Source organism: Podarcis raffonei, chromosome 6 (genome assembly GCF_027172205.1).
Source record: "Podarcis raffonei isolate rPodRaf1 chromosome 6, rPodRaf1.pri, whole genome shotgun sequence".
In the NCBI taxonomy this organism is placed as follows: domain Eukaryota; kingdom Metazoa; phylum Chordata; class Lepidosauria; order Squamata; family Lacertidae; genus Podarcis; species Podarcis raffonei.
In genome coordinates this window covers 2,509,291-2,531,000 of record NC_070607.1, presented here as the reverse complement: position 1 = coordinate 2,531,000, position 21,710 = coordinate 2,509,291, and the positions used below count along the sequence as shown (strand labels likewise).

General features: G+C 45.8%; 1 protein-coding gene across 2 annotated transcripts; it reads right to left on the bottom strand.

Annotated features, from left to right (window-relative positions):
* Positions 1-6,816: 6,816 nt before the first annotated feature.
* On the bottom strand, positions 6,817-21,702 carry GLUL (glutamate-ammonia ligase). Of its 2 annotated transcripts, none has more exons than XM_053391143.1 (7): positions 21,522-21,702; positions 15,933-16,123; positions 13,404-13,565; positions 10,925-11,071; positions 9,834-9,961; positions 9,466-9,665; positions 6,817-8,702 (listed from the first exon to the last, which is right to left on the bottom strand). In XM_053391143.1, the coding sequence occupies exons 1-7, from the start codon at positions 21,656-21,658 to the stop codon at positions 8,384-8,386; spliced, it is 1,284 nt and encodes a 427-aa protein (XP_053247118.1). In that variant the 5' UTR covers positions 21,659-21,702; the 3' UTR covers positions 6,817-8,383. The 2 variants fall into 2 exon arrangements, with proteins under 2 accessions (XP_053247118.1, XP_053247119.1); XM_053391144.1 differs by lacking the exon at positions 21,522-21,702 and adding an exon at positions 20,886-20,895.
* Between the last annotated feature and the right edge of the window lie 8 nt (positions 21,703-21,710).

Here is a 21,710-nt window from a genome sequence, read left to right as displayed (position 1 = left end):
GGGTGGGTGGGTCACAGAACAAGGGAGCAGCATGTGGCCTTTGCAGGGTGCGCACGGGGGGATCCCATTGTTCCCAGAACCCGGGACTCATATTAGTAGCGCAGAAAGCAGAGTGCCGCAAGCGATGAAATAAAGGGGGCAGTTGGCGAAGGGTAATGTGCAGGAATTGGATTTGTAGCGTCCCCTGATCTGAGGATTCTCTCCACCATTTCTCCACAGCAGTGGGAAGCTGCTCTTTTCGTGTTAAAGGGGGAGGCACCTTAATTCAGCAAGTCCTGGCAAAGGCGCTGCTGACCATCGCGCTGAGAACAGACCTTCATGGAACTTGGGTTGAGTGGTCACGCTCACCTGCATCCGGATGACTGGAAAATTGCTTGTGGCGTCAGCTTTTGTGGGATGAAGCAGGCTGACTTCATGCAGCTGACAAATTGGGTCCAGTATCCCATAGAACAGAGTTTCCCAAACTTGGGTCGCCAGCTGGTTTTTTTGGACTACAATTCCCACCATCCCTGGCCACTGGTCCTGTTAGCTAGGGATCATGGGAGATGTAGTCCAAAAACCGCTGGAGACCCAAGTTTGAGAAACACTGCCTTAGAAGTTTATAGCACAACATACTCCAAAGGGTGTCCTTTCAGGTGCCCCAGGGCTAATTTTAAACTATTAATTCAAAGAGGGAAACTCTTTTTCCCCTGTCCGGGGTCATCTGTAAGGGCTGCATGCTGGCAGTGGGTGGAGCTACAACCAGCAGTGGGTGGGGCTAGAACCAAAGCCGGGCGCCTCCATTCTCCTGTCCTCGCCCAGTGGACTGCCGGCAAAGAGACTCTTAGAACCAACTGCTTTCACTCTCCTGCTTCCATTTTGGCTTTCCCCTCCCTCTTTCCTCTCTCTCACCTTCTTTCTGTCCCTCTGGATTCCTCCCCCTTCCTTACATGAATAACACTATGCCAACTACTGCAAGTTTCCCCCTCCCAATATTATTGCAACAGCATTCTAGACGGTTTTGTACCAAAGATAAGGGATATCATACACCGCACTTTATGCAAAGGGCCATTTAAAGTTTCGTAACACAATGAACCACGTTAACCAAATGTTTAAACTTCCCCTAAAGGCCAGGACATTCTTTTCTTGCAAAAGCAGATGTCAGTGCAATCAAACTGGCAGCATTTTCCAGCCTACTTAGCACAAACATAGAAGAATAGAAAGTGCACAGAGAAAGACCATAACCTGAAATCCTGGAAGGTGTGTGTGAAAGAGAGAGAGAGAGAGAGAGAGAACGCTGCATTGTCTGTTGCAAGCAGGCACGTGGATGTCAACACAAGCTTTGGGCAAAAGGGAGAATAAAAGCTCGTATTTCTAGGTTCAAAAAGTAGCTGTATTACCATGGCCTCTGTTTTAACTTCAGATAAGAAATATGGATGGCTGTAATTGGATCGTGGAACATATGGCAGAGAGCGAGAGAGTGTGCAATTGGTAGCCTCTCTCACAAAATTGCCAGTTCATAGCACTGTGAAGACACCTGTAGAGCAGACCAAGCAGAGCCAAGTTTGTTCAGGGTTCCTGGGAACTGTAACTCTGAAGAGGTAAATTGCAGTGCCCAAAATCATTTGAGGGAAAGAATGTGCTTGAATATGCTTTAAAGTCGTGGTTCCCAGCTGGTGGTCCCTGGATTCCAGGTGGTCTGGGATGTCCATGGCACCATTCACAGAACAATATCAACATTTTCAGAAGTAGGGGGTCCATGGCTTGGCTTGTGCAAAACAGAGGGTCTGCTAATTGAGAATGTCTGATTTAAGGGTACAGTGTGTACACAGCCTCAGATTAGTTCAACAATACCCTCACTCAGTCCTTTTCTTCTAGGAAAAATGGTGTTGGTGAGTACCCCCAGGAAAACAACAACGCTTCCCTCGCTCTCTGTGTGTAGGATTTTATAAACAAGAATAATATCATACAAACAAGTAAACCAAGTTTTCTCATGTCATTTGTATATCACAAAAATAGCATAATGTGGAAAAATATCTGCAGCATATGTTTCATTATTAGTGGTCAATGTATAAGTTCTTGGTTTATAAATTGGTTTAAAATGAAGAAGAAGAAGAAGAAGAAGAAGAAGAAGAAGAAGAAGAAGAAGAAGAAGAAGGGGGGAGATGAGGAGGAGGGGGTTCCCTCACTGTATATGATGTTTTACTGTAAAATATAAAAAGACAGGTCTCTGCCCCAAGCTATTTATGATCTAAATTTCCCTACTGAGGGAGGGGATGAAGAGGCAAGGATAACAAGGGACAAAAGTAAGAAAAATAAATTAACACACACTTCAGATTTATTTCAATTGGGGATGAAAACTTAGGAATTAAAGAATGGGCATCATGTAAAAAGTTGCTTTGTGGAAGCAATATTTATTTATTTAGTGCATGGGTAGGCAAACTAAGGCCCGGGGCCGGATCCGGCCCAATCGCTTTCTAAATCCGGCCCCCGGACGGTCTGGCAATCAGCATGTTTTTACATAAGTAGAATGTGTCCTTTTATTTAAAATGCATCTCTGGGTTATTTGTGGGGCATAGGAATTCATTCATTTGTTTTTCAAAATATAGTCTGCCCCCCCCCCCCGATCTGAGGGACAGTGGACCGGCCCCTGCTGAAAAAGTTTGCTGACCCCTGATTTAGTGTATACCTTTGCCTCATTGAAAACCTTTCCAGGATGCTGTATAACGGCATAAAAATAGGAACCCAAGTGCTTCATTTATAACTGCAAAGAGTGTAGGCATTTGTAAGAGACAGAGCGCAGTGGTCATTTATTGTTAGGTAAGAGCTACACAGTGTGTTAAGTGCTTTGCTTCTTGGTTTCAATCTCTTGTGTGGGCATAATTTACATAATTTGCTGCAGCTAAGTGGGTTACACAATGAGCAGCAAAACTGCATTGTTTGGCGGGAACCTAATCCCTCAGTGGTTGTATATGTATTTCTTGTATGGTGCTTATAGTGCAAAATCCTTGTGTTACCCAAACTGTTTGGAAAATGTCAGTTTTGGTAGGATTAAGAAGATCAAGATCACATCAAGGACTAATGTAGGCCTTTATTTTGTCACAACAAACGACAAGTGTTTAATGCTCAAATGTTGAGAATAGTTAACTGTCTTGCCTCTGGTTATATAGAAGTGCCTAGGTAAAAAAGGTAAAGGACCCCTGGATGGTTAAGTCCAGTCAAAGGCAACTATGTGGTGCGGTGCTCATCTCACTTCAGGCCGAGGAAGCCAGCATTTGCCCGCAGACAGCTTTCCGGGCCATGTGACTAAATCGCTACTGGCACACAGAGGACCGTAACAAGTGCCAGAGCACACGGAAACTCTGTTTACCTTCCCGCCGCCGCAGTACCTATTTATCTACTTGCACTGGTAGGCTTTTTAACTGCTAGGTTGGCAGAAGCTGGGACAGAGCAACGCGAATTCACCCCATCACGCAGATTCGAACTGCTGACCTTCCAATCGGCAAGCCCCTTAACAGAATCAGTGGTTTAGATCACAGCACCACCTGTGCACTGGGATGTGTAAGTGTCTAGCCATAATCTTCATGGCTGGTTCACACACGTTCATCACTCGAGAATTACAGTGCCAGACGATTATTTGCAGGTGTGAATGTGCCATCACAGGTCAACCACCACATACAGAGTTTTCCTGTTGCCTAAAACACAAAGATGATCGATCTTCAGATGATCATGCTTCTCAGCTTAACAAAACACACATGCAGCCCCTTCATTTGCCCCTTCATCAGTTGAGTAGACAAACCTGGAAACCTCTAATCAACCAATGTTTCCTTCTTCATCAGAACCAAAAAAAACTGTGGTTAGCTGCTTTGGAAAAAGTTTCCCAGTTCAGATTAAACAGGAAACTATGGATTATTAGAGCAGGGATGGGGAATGTTTGGCCCTCCAGATGTTGCTAAACTTCCATTCCCACAAGCCCCATCAAGAAAAAAAGAAGGAAAAATATGGAAAAAGCAACACCTTAGATGCAACAGAAGAAAATACGGAAGATTATACTAAGATGATCAGGAGCTGTTAAGTAGAATCTGCAACAAAATGTTGCAGTGTAGAATGCTCGTTTGCTGTTCCAATCTTGCAGAACGTTTCTGGTTTTGTGGCTTTAATCTTGCAGTATCCAAATTTGTTTTTAAATAACCTAGCTTCTGGAAATACATGTTTTTTAAAAAAGTTGCAATTCTTGACCAATAGATTAATCCATTAAAGCTTCAGCTGGTTAGTTGTTTGATTGATGGCGCTGTTGTGTGATGTTTTGGTCCTGCTGTTTTGCTGAAAGATAGCCTTTTGCTTATTATTGCTTATTAGTTGCCTTTCAGTTCTTTCAGTATCTCAGAAAGGCATCCATAGAGATTTAAGTGATAGATTAAATTAGAAGCTGCATACTATCCGTTAACCAGTTGGTCTAAAGACAACTTATCAGCTAAGAATTATTTAACTGGTTCACAACGCCCCTGAGATAAGAATGTCTGCATTTGAAATATCTGGTTATATTGTGCATGGTGCAAACCCCCAAATGCACTTGTGGAACTCTGCCAAAAACATTGTGTCAGAGTCCATCCAGTTTATGAATTGTCCATCTCCAACTGTAAGAGCTTCCAAAACACTTCTAAGCATACAATTTCATTTTCAGCCAGATAGATATATTTTACTTCCACTGCTCACTTCCTATCCTTTCTGACTTCATGTAAGCTATTTTATTGTTGTTACTGGAATGGAATGTAGCAGTGGTTTTCAAACTGTTTTCAAGGTAACTCTGGGGTTCCTTGGAAGTTACTCACTGTAGTGGTTCTCAAACTATGTGTGAGGAAGGCTAGTTCCAGAAGAGCAGATGGTTCATGTGGTGCCACCCCTAAAAGTTGCAGTCGGGGAATATGTGGGAGTTTTTGACTGCAGCAATTCCTGCCCTCTACTGCCTGGCTGGTTTTAGGAGGGAAGATAAAGTGCCCTATTCTAGCCTTGCAATGCCCCCACTTTAACCTTTGGGGGTGCCTTTTTATGAATTTCATCCCAGGGTACTGAAGCGCTCTTTAGATTTTTATTCTGGAGTTGCTGCCTGTAATCTTTGGGAGTTATTGGAGAGAGTGCAAAGTGCTAGCACACTAGACAGTCTTGCTCTCTTGAAACCAGAAACCAACCTGCCTGATGCCAACACTGGGTAAAATTCTAGAACAGGTGATTAAACTGTAAGTCTGTGAACATTGATCACTAGGAAACATCATTGGTTTATCTAGCATAAAGTATGCCAGACCAACCTTGTCTCCCTTAAAATAAAATAAAAAGTTACCAGTCATGGAAATGCTGTGGCCGTCTTGATTTCAACAAAACGTCTGACAGTCTCCTAAGGTATAATTGTTGAAAAGATGGTAAAATGTGGGTTGTATGAGACTATTTATAAGTGGAGTCACACAACCATACCCAGGAAGTGCTCATTAATGGCTCTGTGTCAACATGGGGGAGATGCATTGAGTCAGGCATCCCCAACCTTCGGCCCTCCAGATGTTTTGGACTACAATTCCCATCATCCCTGAACACTGGTCCTGTTAGCTAGGGATCATGGGAGCTGTAGGCCAAACATCTGGAGGGCCGCAGGCTGGGGATGCCTGCATTGAGTGGAGTGCTACAGGTTGCTATCCCAGGCTCTGTGATGTTCAACCTTTCTAAATGACAAGAGGGCAATGCTAATTCAAAGAGGCAGGTGACACAAGGGCATAGCTAACACCATGGAAGAGAGAACCAAAAGTAAAAATGATTTTGGCAAGTGGGAACACTGGGCTGAAACCAAGATGATGAAATTCAACAGCGATAAATGTAAAGATCTGAAGTTAGGTACCATTGGGTTTTTTGTTTGTTTTTTTGTTTTTTAAATCAAGGGCAGAAGTATAGGATGGTGGAGACCTGGTTTAGCAGCAGCACATATGAAGAGGATCTTGGCATCTTAGTTGATCACAAACTGTGCATCAATGAACCAGCAATGAAATGTGCATGCTTTTAACAGCTATCACTGCCTTGGGCTGCATTAACAGAAACATAGAGCCCAGATCACAAGAAGTAATAGATCCACTCCATTATGCACTTGTCAGGCCACAACTGAAGTACTGTGTCCAGTTCTGACCACCACATTTTAAGGAGAACATTAGCTTGATCTGGGCATTCTTAGGCCATCAAATCATATGAGAAAGTGAGGACAAGCACACTTTGGCCTATATTAATCTGTATTATTAAACTATTATTACCATTATTATTATTATTATTATTATTATTATTATTATTATTACTACCCACCCTTCACTCTAAGGTCACAGGTTGGATTACAATAATCTAGAATGCAACATTAAAAACAGTTTAAAATAAATTTAAATCATAAAAGACTAAAGAGGTGCATCTTTGGCACTGGTAAACATTGCATGGGGCCAGACACATCTCTGTGGGAGTCTCTTTGCTCTTCAGAGTCATGCTGACTAATCATAACCTGATGGAGGAGTGTATGTTACTCAGAAGGGAGGATTTTTTCCCTGCATATTGCTCAGTGGATTCTCCTCGATGACAAAAATGTTGATTTTGTTTGGTTAAAGGAAAACTGTAGGCACACACAAAAAAGGATAATCCTTGGATGCCTAGATCCAGGTTTGGGGCAAGTACTCTGTCTGGTGAGAACTGCTGCTGTGCGCAGGGGCAGCAGCTACGAATGTCCCTGGCAGCTGAGGTTTCCCAGCCCCAGTATGAATTAAGCCAAGTACAGACAGGCAGACATGGAAAAGAGGGAGGCAGAAAATTGCAACTAGGTTTGATTTTTAAATTTTTATTACAAAAAACCCCACCCTATTTTCAAGTCCAAATGCAGCGGAAGATGATTGGCACCATCCAAGATACCAACGTACAAAATCCCGGAACGTTTGAACCCACTAGCATTATTACCTCTGAGCGCAACTATTGTTTTATTAGTGGAGCCCTGGCAGAAGCATTTCTGGATGTACCAGGATGTACCTAACAGGAGCAGCGGTGGCCTCTGCCAAACTGTACAACTTTAGAAACCCAAAAAAACATGTTATTTAAAAATCTCTAAAAACCTCGCTTCCCACCTGTTCTTCTTCATTGGTGCAGTCATCAAAAGCCAACATGCAAATCCTACTAGAGATTTTAACACACTCCTTGACCCTGCTCCCGCACCCCACCCCCCCGCCAAATACTTGTCAAATAACATGGTTCAAGTTGACCAGCCAACTCCTTTTGTCTGAAGCACAGTTGTATCTTGTTGCCACAACTAGCTGCACGCGGCCTTGCTGAGACAACCCCGGTGGCTCCAGTTTAAATTAAAAAATTAATACCTATTTCCACTTATAAACTTGTAAACTGATACCCCTTGCTTATAACAAGCCATCAAAGCTGCTCTTGAAGGTGAAACATGCAGCTCTTTTTTCTTTTTCTCTCTCTCCCCTCCCCATCTTTTCTCCTTACCCCCTTCCTCGATCCTGTACGCAAGTCTTAACCAACAGACACCTGTAGCAAACTCAGCCTTTTTGCAAATGGCTGATTGAGTGGACCTTTTTGAAAGAAAAGAAACACAAACTTTTTTTTTCCTTTTCAGGCATTAAAATATAAAAATACTACTTCACTCTGTGTTAGAAACAGAAAAGTCAAGACAGCTTCCAAAACAGATCAAACATGTTGCAACAGCTTTTGAATAAGACTTGGTCTTGTGGGGACGACAACTGACCACAGGTTGCAAGAATGCCCAACACTGCCCCACGGTTGGCATGCCATAATGCCCCTCCATCTCATAATGAGGGGCTATTAAAACACCCTTCTGCCCTTGAGAGAGATTGGGTGTGGACCCAGGCTATGTATGGGTTAAGCCACCTTCCTATTTTCCTTGGTGGGCTGCGGAACGCCTCAATTTTCAAGCGCCACTGAAGTGAACAAATGATGCGCCAAGGGCTTCCCTCACTCTGCCTCTCTCCTGTTCCTTTCAGCAGGGCTCACAAAGGGCACATTTGGGCGAGGAGCACAACAAATGGGCCTCGCACATATTTTTCTTAAGCATCCCCCCCCACTGTGCTGTCTGTCCCTGGAAGTGCCCGAAATCCTGTCAAGACATACAGATGGATTAGACAAAAATAGTGGTTAACTGGGGACTGTTTCCTCTAATGCCTACTCTTCCTTTTCCTGGCCTCTCAAACGACAGAATAAACACTGAAAGAGACTAAGACTTCCCTCTTCCACCCAGAAGAAACAAGAGGGTAAATTTGGGGGAGGCACAGACATGGTATTATCTCATGCCCTCAGAATTAACATCTAGAAAATGCAGAAGGGGGAAGGGACTGGGTGGGTTCCTGTGTGGGACAGAGTTCACTTAGTTCTTGTACTCAAAGGGCTCGTCCCCAGTTTCGTTGAGGAGACAAGTGCGGACGAGAGCTTCGGTCACGGCGTACGGGTCGCAGTTGGCGGAGGGTCGGCGGTCTTCAAAATAGCCCATCTTATCTTGGCCCACTTTCCTCGGGATGCGGATACTGGCCCCACGGTTGGCTACCCCAGCAGAGAACTCATTGATGTTGGATGTCTCATGGAAGCCGGTCAGGCGCCTGGCGTTGTCCAGCCCCCCTTTGGGGTCGTAGGCACGGATGTGGTACTGGTGACGCTTGCCCAGCTTCTCAATGGCTTCTTCAATGTGCCTGTGGAAAGGAGAAGAGGCAGGATGCTGAGATCGCCAGAGGGGCCTCTGAATCGCCTTACTTGTAGGACAGCATTAGCATGTCATCGGGAGAGTCAACTTTTGCTCAAGGCCACAGGTCACTATTATTGGAGTTAGGGTCTGTGTGTGTGTGTGTGTGTGTGTGTGTGTGTGTGTGTGCTGCAATTCCTTAGAAGCACAGAAAGCAAATCTAATATTTGGTGGCTGAAGTCCACCTATTCTAAAAAATCATAAAAAATAAAATAAAATAGCATGTGTGCATTTAAAAGGGAAACTGGATGTTGTGCTCACTGCTGCATTTGGCACCTCTCCAGACCCATAGAACTGCAGCATGCACACAGCCCCATTCTTGACACGTGCTCCGTTAATTCTTTAATAGATTTTTTTTTGAAGCCTCCGAACCACAAAGATATTTCTCAACAACGGCAGCTCAAGGAAGCCAATAATATCAAAGCAGTAGGCTATTGCAAAACGATGCATTTCCCTCTATTGCCTAGTCATACTCTGTACCAGAAGAGGAAAAATACAGGCACATTAAAATGTACTGATCTCCTTTCTGTTTTGTATATTGTTGTGCTATATCTGCATGCTTGGGTATTTTAAATTCCTGCAGAATTTGGAAGGCTTTTTTTGGAACAAGTGGCTGCACTATGTTGTTTAAGGTGTATGGCCTGAAGCTGTCAAGATCTGTCTTCCTAATCCTCTCCTAAGAAAAAACTCCCCAGGTCTGAAGACACACTCACTTGAGGCCTCCCTCCTCTCGCATGAGCTTCGTGCTGAAGTTGGTGTGGCATCCAGCTCCGTTCCAGTTCCCAGGAATGGGCTTGGGGTCAAAAGACACAATGACTCCAAAGTCTTCACATATTCTATGAAGGATGAATCGAGCAATCCAGAGGTGGTCTCCCATATCAATTGCTTCACAAGGGCCCACCTGGAACTCCCACTACAAAAGAGAGACAGTTTCAAATCAGGATTGGCACAGAGAAAGGGAGGCACAAACTGGTCTGCACGATGCTGTTCACAGCCTTCAGCTTGCACACTACTACACCTGCAAAGAACCCCAATGCAGAGAGACCAACATTCGTTTCGGGACTTTGGCTCCAATATCTACCTGTGCTGGCATCACTTCTGCATTTGTGCCTCCAATATTCACACCGGCGTATAGGCAGGCTCGATAATGGGCTTCCACAATGTCTCGGCCGTAGGCCTTGTCTGCTCCAACACCACAGTAGTATGGCCCTGCAGAATGCCAGAAGAAAGAGGAGTCCGCGGGTGAGTCAGCATCTCTAACCACCATGTTCAGTACATGACTATACATTTTTGCAAAGGGTGCTCCTGTAATATCATTACAGGAATCATGACAGGCATTCATCCGGCTCATACATTTGGTGGAGCGAAAGCCGGTCACTGTTCTTTTCTTTTGTAAATGTTTCTAAATGCCATCTTTGAATCCTACATCAAATGTAGCCTCAGACTCTTATTTGCATATTACCTGGAGGGATGTGGTGGATGCAGCCTTAAGAATTGTGTCTCTACCACTCACATCCAGCCATGCAGTAAGGCAAACTGTGCAGTTATTACTATTTCATGCAAACTGATGGCCTTGCCTTGAAAGGTGGCACATAAACCATGGAATTAATACAGTGGTACCTTGTTTTAAGAACAGTTTAGTTTATGAACAACTTCGATTAAGAACGCTGCAAACCCGGAAGTAGGTGTTTTGGTTTGTGAACTTTGCCTTGGAATAAGAACATGTTCTGCTTCCTGTTGAGTGTAAATCGAGTCCCCTGTTGCTATGGGAAAGTACGCCTTGGTTTAAGAATGGACTTCCGGAATGGATTAAGTTCGTAAACCAAGGTACCACTGTAATTCTGCACTGCACTGCTCAGCCTAGAGGTGATGTGTCCCTAGCAATGCTGTACACATGCAAGTCTAAGGGGAAAATGCAACATGAAGCAACTTCAAAGTCCCACCATTAGCATGTGAACAAAGGCCTTACAATTTTATCATCCACATTTTGCAATAGTGAATATCCTTCTGCCAAGATAGGCCAATGTTCCACCCAGCTCAGCACCAACTGCCACTTAAAACCCCCATCATTTGTGCAGACAAAGCACAAATTCTGTCGCTAAGCTGTGGCAGGTTGCAATTTGCTCTTGGGAACTCAAGACCATCCATGGTCTTCCTTTGTAGCATCTTTACCTTGTGGTCCGGGAAAGCCATTGGAAGGCCAGCCAAAGGGATGTCCATCTGTTCCCAGAAGAGTATATTCTTGCTCCATCCCAAACCAGGGGTTCTGGTTAGACACCATGTCCATAATCCTTTTACAAGTGGACCTTAAATTTGTTTCTGGGAGAAAAACGTGTGTAAGGCAAATTAGTATTACTTGTACCACACCACAAGCTCTGCCTGAAGGAACTTGCAGGTAGTTTTCTCATGCCTCTCCGCTGCATGGGGGAAATGCTAGCGGGTGACGGTTAATCAAGAGTCTTTACAAAAGAGTTTAAGAATATATACCACCATATCATAGGTAAAAGGTAGGTAAAGGACCTGTGGATGGTTAAGTCCAGTCAAAGGCGACTATGGGGTTGTGGCGCTCATCTCGCTTTCAGGCAGAGGGAGCCAGCGTTGTCCACAGACAGCTTTCCAGGTCATGTGGCCAGAATGACTAAACCGCTTCTGGTGCAATGGGACACCGTAATGGAAACCAGAGCGCACGGAAATGCTGTTTACCTTCCCACCACAGTGGTACCTATTTACCTCCTTGCACTGGCGTGCTTTCAAACTGCTAGGTTGGCAGAAGCTGGGACCAAGAAATGGGAGCTCACCCCGTCGCGGGGATTTGAACCACTGACCTACTGATTGGCAAACCCAAGAGGCTCAGTGGGTTAGACCACAGCGCCACCCGCATCCCTCACCATATTGTAGGACATCAGGGCAACATAGATCAGCAAAACATAATAACACCATTCAGAACTGTAGAAAGTGTTGCAATCTATCAGTAAAGGCCAGAGCATCTTGTGGTTCTTTCCAATTAGACCACAAAGTCATCCTGTAAAGTGGATCACTAGGCTCATTTCCCATATTAAGAATGGAAGCTGGGAGACAGATTGCCCAATTCCATTCAAAAAGCTTCTAGCTAAACTGGGATCTAAACTTTGCAGCTAAACTATCTTGAACACTGGCATCAAACCCAAACAGTTATGTTTAACGGAGTGCTTGAAATGTCACCTTGGCAACGGTGTTATCACCATGGTAACTACAGTGTCCTGGCTCCTAGTTGCAAATGGATTCTGCAGAGAAGGCGAGGCAGTGGTTAAAAGAGAAGAATGACTGTGTTCAATATGTTGCGAGAAAGAAGCATGGGGGGAGCTATGCATGCATCCAACAGATCAGCTGACGCAGCTGGAAGAATGAATGTCTTGTGGATTGAAAGTGGCACCTGATGTTTACTGGCTTTTCTGCCAACATTACGCCAGCACTGTCAGCTTCCGGAGGCAAATGGCTGCGGTTACTGGACACAGAAGGTTGGTCTAGATCAGCCTTCCCCACGTGGTGCCCTCTGGATGATGTTTTGGACTGCAACTCTCATCAGACCAACCCAGCACCATCTATAGTCCAAATCCTCATCTGGAGGGCACCAGCTTGGTGACTAGACAGACCTTTGGTTTGATCCATGAAGGAAATGTTAAATTTCTCTCTTTCAAAAAGGTGTAAGACTACCTGTTGCATTTATATAGGGATGCTAGGGTTAAATATTATTATTATTATTTCACTTATACCCCACCCATCTGACTGGGTTGCCCCAGCCACTCTGGGCCGCTTACAGCATAAAACACTTGCAATCAATGCAGATCAAGTTCTCCTCTGACAGTGTATGTACTCTTGTACATAGAAAAGCATGAAAACAAAAGAGGATCAAAATGTTTGCTTCGAGAAGCGGGGGACACTTACACACCACAACCAAATTGCTTATTTTGGACTTTCCGTGAGAAAAGGAAATGAATGACTATGGGACACTTGTAACTTAGAGGAAATATTGTTTATCAGAAAGTGGAGTAGACAGTGCTTGCATTGACTGATTGTTTTAAATAATTCTATTTTCTTCTAGTACGTGACTGGCAGATAGAAAATCAGAAGTCCCTCTTTTGTAATTTTTGCTAATGTTTCTCTGTTTCTGCTTTCTTTATTTTTTTCCTTCTTCTATTTCTCTATTTTTCCTTTCTCTTTTTCATTTGCTTCTTTTTCTCATTTTATCTCTCAGGTATCTTATTGTATTATGGGAAAATCTTATTGAAAACAAACAAATTGCTTATCCTTAAGTTGTACAGTAAATCTTTTGTCACAACCTGAAAGTGCTGCTTAATGTCTCATGGGAAGTAAGTTCCTATGTTTCAGGAATCCTGTCCTCTGTTCTGCTGCCCCCTAAGCACAGAGGTTTCCTTATTCATCTTAGCTAGCAGCTGTCGACACCAGATACCAACCTCTGTGAATTTGTTTTGTTCTTTAAAAAAAGAACAAGCACCGTATCTCCTAGCTCCCATTCTCAGGTTGACGGGGCCTGAACTTCCTAAGTATTACTACGACTCGTTCCTCATTTCTCCCAAGCGCGGCCTTTTCTGCACTCTCTTTTTCCTATCAAGAGCAGAGCGGAAGGGGAAAGGAGCAGCGCTGGACATACCTGCCGGCTTGCGGTTGTACTTCAGGACCTCACAGAGCACCAGCTTGTTGGGGTCTTTGCGGAAGGGGTCCCGGAACATGGCAGATGGCACCAGGTACATGTCACTGTTGGAGCCCTCAGACTGGTAGGTACTGGAGCCATCAAAATTCCACTCTGGCAGATCTGGAAGTAGAAGCACAGGCTGCCTTAGCGATAAACTCCGGCTACTTCCCAGAAAAAGAATCTATGCTAACTGGCTGTGCTGCTGCCACTATAGCTGAAATGAGGCCTGCTTGTGAGGAATAGGAAAGTTGCATCCAGAATAAATGTGCATTTGGGATTTATCATGTTCTGGAGCAGCTGTTTAGGAAGGAAATTTTGTTTGTTTTAAACAGAAGCCTGCAATGTGTACAAAACCTGGCACACAAGGGATTTTCTGCATCAATGCGGGAAACAGTTTCAGTTGGTTTTCCACCTAACAGGGGAAATACTGAAGATCTGTTACAAGCCCAAGGTGGCGGCAGCTTGGAACACCCCCCCCCCCGCAAAACAGAGAAACTAGAAGTCCACCATGCCATACCTTGCCACTGGTGGGTAGTCCATGTGTCTGTGACAATGTTCCTATGCTACCATTTCATGCCAACAGCTTGTTGCAACAATTATCAGAGAATCCAAGCAGAGCATGTGCCATTCAGCACAGAGCTAGGATGCTCCAGAACCCATTATATTAAAAGCGGAAGCCCCACATCCTCAGGTTTATAGAGAAACTTGATTCAAAACATTGGGCAGCTGTGCTTGCAAATAACCCAGGGCTTCAGATCCTGCCCCAGGCGCCTCTGCTCCCCACACTCTCCCAGATCTTGACCCCACAGCGTTCCTTATGCCAGGAATCTGGTTTTGCTCTGTTTCAAAGCGTTCCCTCCAGGGCAGGATGTGTGCGTGAGAGTGGGCCCAGGTACAGGCACTCAGAGCTGGCGGGAGAGAGAATGAGCAAACAGTATAATCATATTTGAATTGGCATTAAAGTGGTTAATCCAGCCAGCTTGATCCCTTTCATATGCTTGAGGTGGCGAAATGATTTAAACCAAGCCGTGCCAGCCGCTCGCTCCTCAGAATAAAAACAAAGCACTCGACTAAATACTTCTAATTGGCCATACATGCTCTGCGGGTTTCATAACCATCTCTGGCCAGCTCCATGGCAACATGTGAAGAAATCCTAATGCTGTTTATTGTGTTGGGGAGGCCGCTTTGTTCGGAGGGGCAAACAAAAGGCCAACTCATTGTGCACAGTGGAAATTTTTATGGCTCTCTCCCCCTCCCCCTTGCTTCCTGCCACCTTCACAAGATCAAGGGTGAATACTGGCACACCAAAGCAAGCGGCATGATCAGGAAGCCCCCACAACCCTCCAGAACCCTGGAATGGTAGTTTACAGAGTTACAGTTCCCAGCAACCGAAACAAACTACCCTCCCAGGATCCTCTAAAGGTGTAATGCGTTGGGCTTATTTCAGAATCACAGCACATCCTGCAAGAGGGCAGACCTCACTGAGGATGGGACGCCCCCTCCAGATGCTGTGGAGATTCACATCAGCGCCAACCAACTCGGTCCACTGTCAAGAATGGGAGGCGCTGCCATCCAACAACATCTGGAGGGTCACAGGCTCCCTGTCCTGGGGGCAGAAGGGGGATGGACAGTTCAGCTGTTTTGAGTCTGGGGAAAAAGCTTAGCACAAAAGTTGCAAGTCTGAGGGGAATCATGTCCTATGATGTCCTATTAGATTCAGTGGTGTGTCCTTCTGAGCAGAAATATATCGGATTACACTGCACACTGGTGACCAACCCACCCAAGCTTTGAGTAAACAGTGAATCACTGGATAATGGTTCTGATCAATGGGGCGTAAGGCCTAGGCTGAAGTTCAAGTTTATCAATTCTTTGAAGTCACTTTGGCTCTACTTGTCTTAGAGGGAATTGAAAGGAAAAAGATATGACTTTGCCTTCTTTGTGAAATGTAGTGGGGGAGCTGGAATGCACTATAAACTCATAAAAACACCACCATCATGCTGGTTTTCAGTCTTTTACCCAATGGAAAAATGTTTCAGGCCAGGGAAAGAGCCAGGTTCTTCTTCAATGCAGAAAATAAATAAATAAATTATACCCCACCCATCTGGCTGGGTTTCCCCAGTCATTCTGGGTGGCTCAACAGAATATTAAAAACACGATAAAACAACCATCATTAAAAACCTCCCTCAACAGGGCTGCCTAGTCACCAGGCAGTCCCTAGCTAGGCTGGCAGCTCTTGCCCAGAAACAGGGTGGCATCGCAGAGCCAGAGCAAGAAGCTGGCATCACAAATAGACCCGGGGGGGGGGGGGAGGAGAGGAGTTGTTTTTATTTTGCTTATATATATATTGTGGTTTTTATGTTGATCTTCTCTGTGAACCGCCCTGAGACCTCCGGGTATAGGGCAGAATATAAATTCAAACAACAACAACATGGCTTGCAGTCCTTTTCCACAGGTAGGATAGAAGCACACGCCAACCCGCCTACCTACCTTCAACGTTCTTGGGCTCTTGCTCCAGGGTCCGGGTTTTACAGCGCAGGAACTCGCCAGTCCCATCAATCCAGATGTACATCGCTTGCACCTTGTCACCCTGAGGCAGCTTCATGTACATCTGCTTTATGGCTTTGCTCAGGTGGGAACTCGCAGAGGTAGCCATGGCTACAGAAGCTGTTTCTGAAGGCCTGTGAAGCAAAGTGGGGTGGGGAGGAGTCCATGAAAGGGAGTCCTGCCGACAAGCGAGGAGGGACACTTTCCTAGTTGCAATCAGTGCTCTCTGGTAACCCAGGCAGAGTATGCCAGTTCAGAGTCCAGCTGTGGCGCGCTGCCAGCTATTCGCACTGGCTGAAAATCAGGCCGTGGATGGGCAAATGGAATCTAAAGACAGCCATGCTTTGAAGTGGCAACTTGCATCACCTTCATGTGACCTGAAAGCTACACTTTTGCTGGTATATACACATATGACCACACTGCACAGTCAACACAGTTGGCTCAATCAAAATAAGTTACTGTATGTCAGGATGTGATACGCAGTTGTGGGTTGAGAAATGATGCTGCTATAGAACGAGGAGCTGGCAGCATTGCCTGAATTCCAAAATCTAACTTGGGACACTGTTATACAAAACAGGCACTCAGTCCCAAATAATTCAGCCCTTATTGGCACTTCCAGTATTGCAATGCTAGGCGTTTAGGACTTACATCATATAAAAAACTGGGAGAGAGTGATGCCCACTTTGGAATCCAGAGAGCACAGGGTGTCATATCCAGGGGTGCTTTTCAATTTACGTAATACTGGAATCTGCATGTCACTGCCATCTTTAATTTGTCTGCTTCTTGCACTTTCCATTTTTAAAATAAGGAATCTAAATTGTTCTAGAGTCATATCAGTATCTTACTGTTCTATCAGTTGTTTGCTAACAATTGAAAACAGCTGTTACTACAAACTCATGCCAAGAAATTGCACAAGCTGCAACCCCCCCCCCAAAAAAAACCTTTAGACCAGGTGAGAAAAGGTATGTTTTAAGAAAAGTGTCACTGTCTTTCCAAATTAACTGCCCAAGGTAATGCACAATAAAGATCCTCCATAAAAACCAGTCCATGAAAACATTGTACAAGGCAAAATCTTCAGCAGCAAAATATTAAATCTCACATCTGCAAAGCATGCCTGAACAGGAAAGTTTTCATCTGTCTCCTACAGAGAGAAACTAATTTAGTTTCCTAAGCTGGGATGAGTTAGAGGGTAGGAGTTATGAAGGCCTTGGAGGGTGTTCTCATGAACATAACAGCATCTGATGGTACTTTGAGCCCAGGCTCTGGGTAACGTAAGCCTATTCTCACTCAGCATTCCACCCCATGACCAAGAAGCAAAACTGAGGCTGGGGCAAGCTTCATTCTGAATAGATCAGGGGCAGATCAGCCTGGATAGTTCTGTGAAGATTTAACATGCACCTGCCCCAATGAGACATAATTTCTCCCGTATAAGCAAAATGCTACTAATTAATTGGAGGGATAGTTAAGTGCTGTACTTGGGTACAATACAACAATAAGGGTAAAATGTGCTCTCCAGTACTGACAGGAGATGGCCTTGATAGGGATTCTGCACAGTATTCCATGCACACACATCCATTTAAAGGGCCCTTGCAAGCTACAGGCCCTTCCTTTGCACACACCTCCCCAGCCATAATTATAAGCATTTTACGAGTATGCAATAACCAGCACTTTGAATCATGCCTGGAAAACTACAACAAACCAGTGTAAGTAATATATTTTACTGGTGAAACTATATTAAAAGGCACTCAACGACCTACTTAAGACTTTTCAAATCCATTAGAACATGTACACAATCTCTCCTACCTTGAGTGAATGGAAACATGCGTGTAAGACATACGTATTGTGCATGATAAGAAAGCCAGTGGTGAACATGGCATTGCCTATGTTCCAGACACTTTTGTAATGGCATAATTCAGCATGTGGAGGTCCTTCCACAGGGGCAGCTTCAACAACAGAACTCCCAGATTCCAGATGAGCTCGTGATTCCCAGATATACATTTCGAACAACTCAATTCCGCAGCAAGCTAAAAAAAATGAACTCAACTGCACCATCCTGCTGTAAACTGGGTACTGCTATTTATACTATATTTAGCATCTGAGAATCCCATCCAGCAATGTGTTGTTCCCATACTTGTAACATGATATACATGAAACCGATACCTATTGTATAAAGGAGATTTCAGGAAGGCCTGGACCAGCTCTGAAACTTTCTCAAGTTGGGAAGTGTGATTTAAATATGCATGGCATATTTTCCACTGTACTGAATTTACACTGGACAGCACAGATGGGTTCCCAGCACTCTGCAGCACTTGACCACTCTGGCGCAAGATCAGAAGAAGTTCTTCCCAATGGGAGCTTGTATGCTGCTCTTTAATCAAACAGATCATGAACTTGCAATACTTATCCAGTAACTTGCTGTTTTCTTAAGAGAAACTAGGGCTGCAATCTTCTTGTACAATGTACAGTACACACACTTCCCCCGTATCACTGAAATAAATGAGGCTTACTTCTGAGTAGACACAGAGGCTCATACTGTAACTTCCAGCTACTTTTGCAGTGGATAAAGGTCCCCTTTTGTGAAGGCTGTAGGGCCCTTGTTGATGTTAAACAGGAACTCCACTAATAATCTCTTGAGTTTGGGATGCACAAAAAGTACTTTTCTGGTAGCTACAAAAAATTGACATTGAAACACTGGAAACCTAATGTTCCTCCAAACACAGGAATTTGTATTGTCAATTTATGTGCATTAGCAGCCTAGTAAGGCTGCTAGTATGTGATAAAAAGCATGGCAAAATAACACAATTAAACAACATTCCAATGCTTCATTAGACAATTTTGTTTCTTTTATCTTCTGCATTCATTCATCTTTCCCTTAATGAGGGAACAAAGAGTCCTGTAGCACCTTGAAGATTAATACATCATGGTATAATATTTTGGGGACTAGAGTTATTTTATGCTGAAAAGTGTTAGCTATATCTGTAATGAATTTCCATTGAAAAATAACTTCCCACCTTACTTTTAGTGTTAAGGCTTTTATGCCTACTCCTTAAAAATGCAGAAGATTAAATATAACAAGAATATATTACAGATATATTCATCAAGAGGCTGACTGACTGTATAGCTCCACTACCCAGGATACTATGCAAGCTTTTGAGTTCACACAGAACTCTTTGTTGTGTGAAAAATTCTATGTAGTGGTAGACATGTCTGTATGCTCTTCTACTGATTTCCCCCAAAAAAACTTATTATGAAGTAGCTCCACATGAAAAAACTGCTACAAAGGAATGCTTCCACTGAGGTCTGGATCATCTACCCACCCTGAGCCATACGCAGTACAAATATAAGTCGTGCGATATTGTACATACAAATGGCAAACTTGTCCAGAGACACCCAAAGTGCTTGTTGGGCTACAATTCCCATCAGCCCCAGCCAGGGATGATGGGAGTTACAGTTCAGCAACATCTGAATGGCACCACATTGGTTTCCCTTGATCAAGTCCAACTGTCCCCTTCTAGGAAAGGTAGGGGCGACACCTTTGCAAAGCCTCCCCCCCATTTCCACTCTCAACTGTTTCCAAGCTGTTTATCTTGAGGTGCCTAAATTCTCTCAGGAGGTTTTATTTCCTGTGCTCTCCAAGGGCCATTTCCCATCGGCCACGGAGGCAAAGCCAAGTTTGCCGCACTCCAAAGACTGATAAGGAGGTGGGAGTCCAAGCCCAGCTCCCCACAGAGCGTACAATGCTGGTGGTTGTCACAGCCACGCTGCAAAAACCTCTTGATAGGGAATGAACAAGCTTTCGTAGTTATGTGGCATTTTAGTTGGACCTTACAGACATATTATCCTATGATGGCACCTACGTTTACTTTAGGATTTCTTTTCCAAATGGATCTGTAAGGTGAAGTGGTGTGGGCACATGCCTTTGACCCCCCCCCCCGTCCTTCCACTGTGTCCTCCTCTGCTCCAGGCATCATCTTCAAAGACAAGCCCCCCCCCCCCGACCCTCCAGGTGGGTCCCTTGGAGAGCTTCCAGGGCAGAGGCTTCTTTTCCTGCTGGCTGTGTCTCCCTCTGACCCAGAGGGAAGGGGGGGTTTGCTTCTTCTGTATGCCTGTAAGTGATGAAATGCGACGCCTGCCCAAGCCCCTCCTGGAGACCCCACCCCAAACACATTGGGCTGAGGAGCATTTCCGCAGGCTCCCAGGAACCACTTACACTCTTGTTTTTACAGATCCTGGAAATTCAAAAAACAACCAGATTGGAGATTACCATGCCTTTGAAATTTGTAAAGTAAAAAGGGATTGCGGAAGAAATACAAAATAAAAGCAGCTTCTTTCAAGCTCGCCCTCATTTAGCAATCCCTCTCCCTGCCCCCACTTTACTCAAACACAGGCACGAAAAATCCCTTTTGCTTCCCGATTCCAAGGAAGCCCCACAGATCAGGCTTGGAGAAACCTGCTTCTCGTGTCTCAGAGGAAAAGAAGAAGAAAGGGAACCTCCTGCCTCCCCCTCCCGGGCACACAGCGCCCATTGTCTCTCCCGAACAGAGGCGCAGGCAGAAGCGGGTGTCATCAGCTGATGAGAAATGCTTAGCCGGCCCATCTGGAGAGAAAGGGGAAGGGGCGGCAGGAAGGGGCTAGAGAGGCAGGGGCGAAAAGCCAGGGGGCAAATGCTTCCAGACACTCTCCTCCCCCCCCAGCCCCCCTTATCCATGCGCGGGTAGGCGAAGGACACACCGAACCTCCCCTCCGCCAGCTCCGCCGTCGACCCGTGTGAACAGCATCGTGGCAGACCCGAAAGAAGCGCGGCTCCCCAATCCCTCCCCCCCCGCCCGGCAGCTGGAGCGGAGCGGGGCGCGAGCCCAGGGAAGAGCCTTGGCGCCCCTCGCAGCCGGGCTTTACCTTGGCGGCGGCGGAGGCGGAGGCGGCGGAGGAGGCGGCGGCGGCGGCTGCGCTGCTGGTCAGTTTGTCCGGGGCGCTGCCATGCTCCGCTCTAGAGCAGCAGCGCCGCCGGCCGCCCCCTTTAAGCGCTGCCCGGCGCCAGCCCCGCCTCCCGGATTGGCCCGGCGCGGGCGGGGCGGGATCAGCTGACGCCAGAGGGGGGGAGGAGCCCCCCCGCCTGGCTGCTCCGCGCAGCTGCCAGAGGCCGCCAAGCAGCAGCCCCCCAGCCGGCCCAGCGAGCCCGCCGGACGGGGACGGGGGGGTCTCCACTCCCCCTTCCCCGCGCGCGGCTGCCTTTACTTTTGGGGCAGCCCTGCAGGCAGGCCGACTCGCGAGGAAGCGGGGGGGGGCGTTGTTTCCTGCGGGAGCAGCGAATGAGGGCGCTCATTTTGGAGCCGAAATGCCCGGGGTCGCCAAGGCGGGGGCGGGAGGGCGAGGCCGGACTCGCTGGAGTCGTGCAAGGCGAAGCAAGGAGCGTGCAAAAAAGGGGGGAGGGGGCGGTCCGAAAAAGCAAATTGGAGGACAAGAGGGAAAGCGGGAGCCGCTTCCCCGCACCAGTTGCTCCGGCTTCCCTCCCGCATCTGGCCGGAGTCTCACCACTTAGCCGCGTTTGCTTGGAAGTCAAGCCCAGTGAGTTCCTGGGGGCTTAATGTTTTGTAGCAAAGGTTTGACAGTTGCAACCCAGTCTCCCTGTAGCACTTCATGCATCTGTGTAGTCTCGCTGCAAGGGCCATGCAAACGAAAAATGCCACGAATTTCAGGATGGGGGGGTTCCTTCCAAGAAGC

Excerpts from the sequence above, each read along its gene's own strand:
- GLUL (XM_053391143.1), bottom strand. The coding sequence starts at position 21,658 with ATGGCCCTTGCAGCGAGACTACACAGATGCATGAAGTGCTACAGGGAG. Across the intron at positions 16,124-21,521 it reads CAAGCAAACGCGGCTAAGTG|GCCTTCAGAAACAGCTTCTG; the intron begins GTGAGACTCCGG and ends TTTGCTTCACAG. Across the intron at positions 8,703-9,465 it reads CGAGAGGAGGGAGGCCTCAA|GCACATTGAAGAAGCCATTG; the intron begins GTGAGTGTGTCT and ends TCCTTTCCACAG.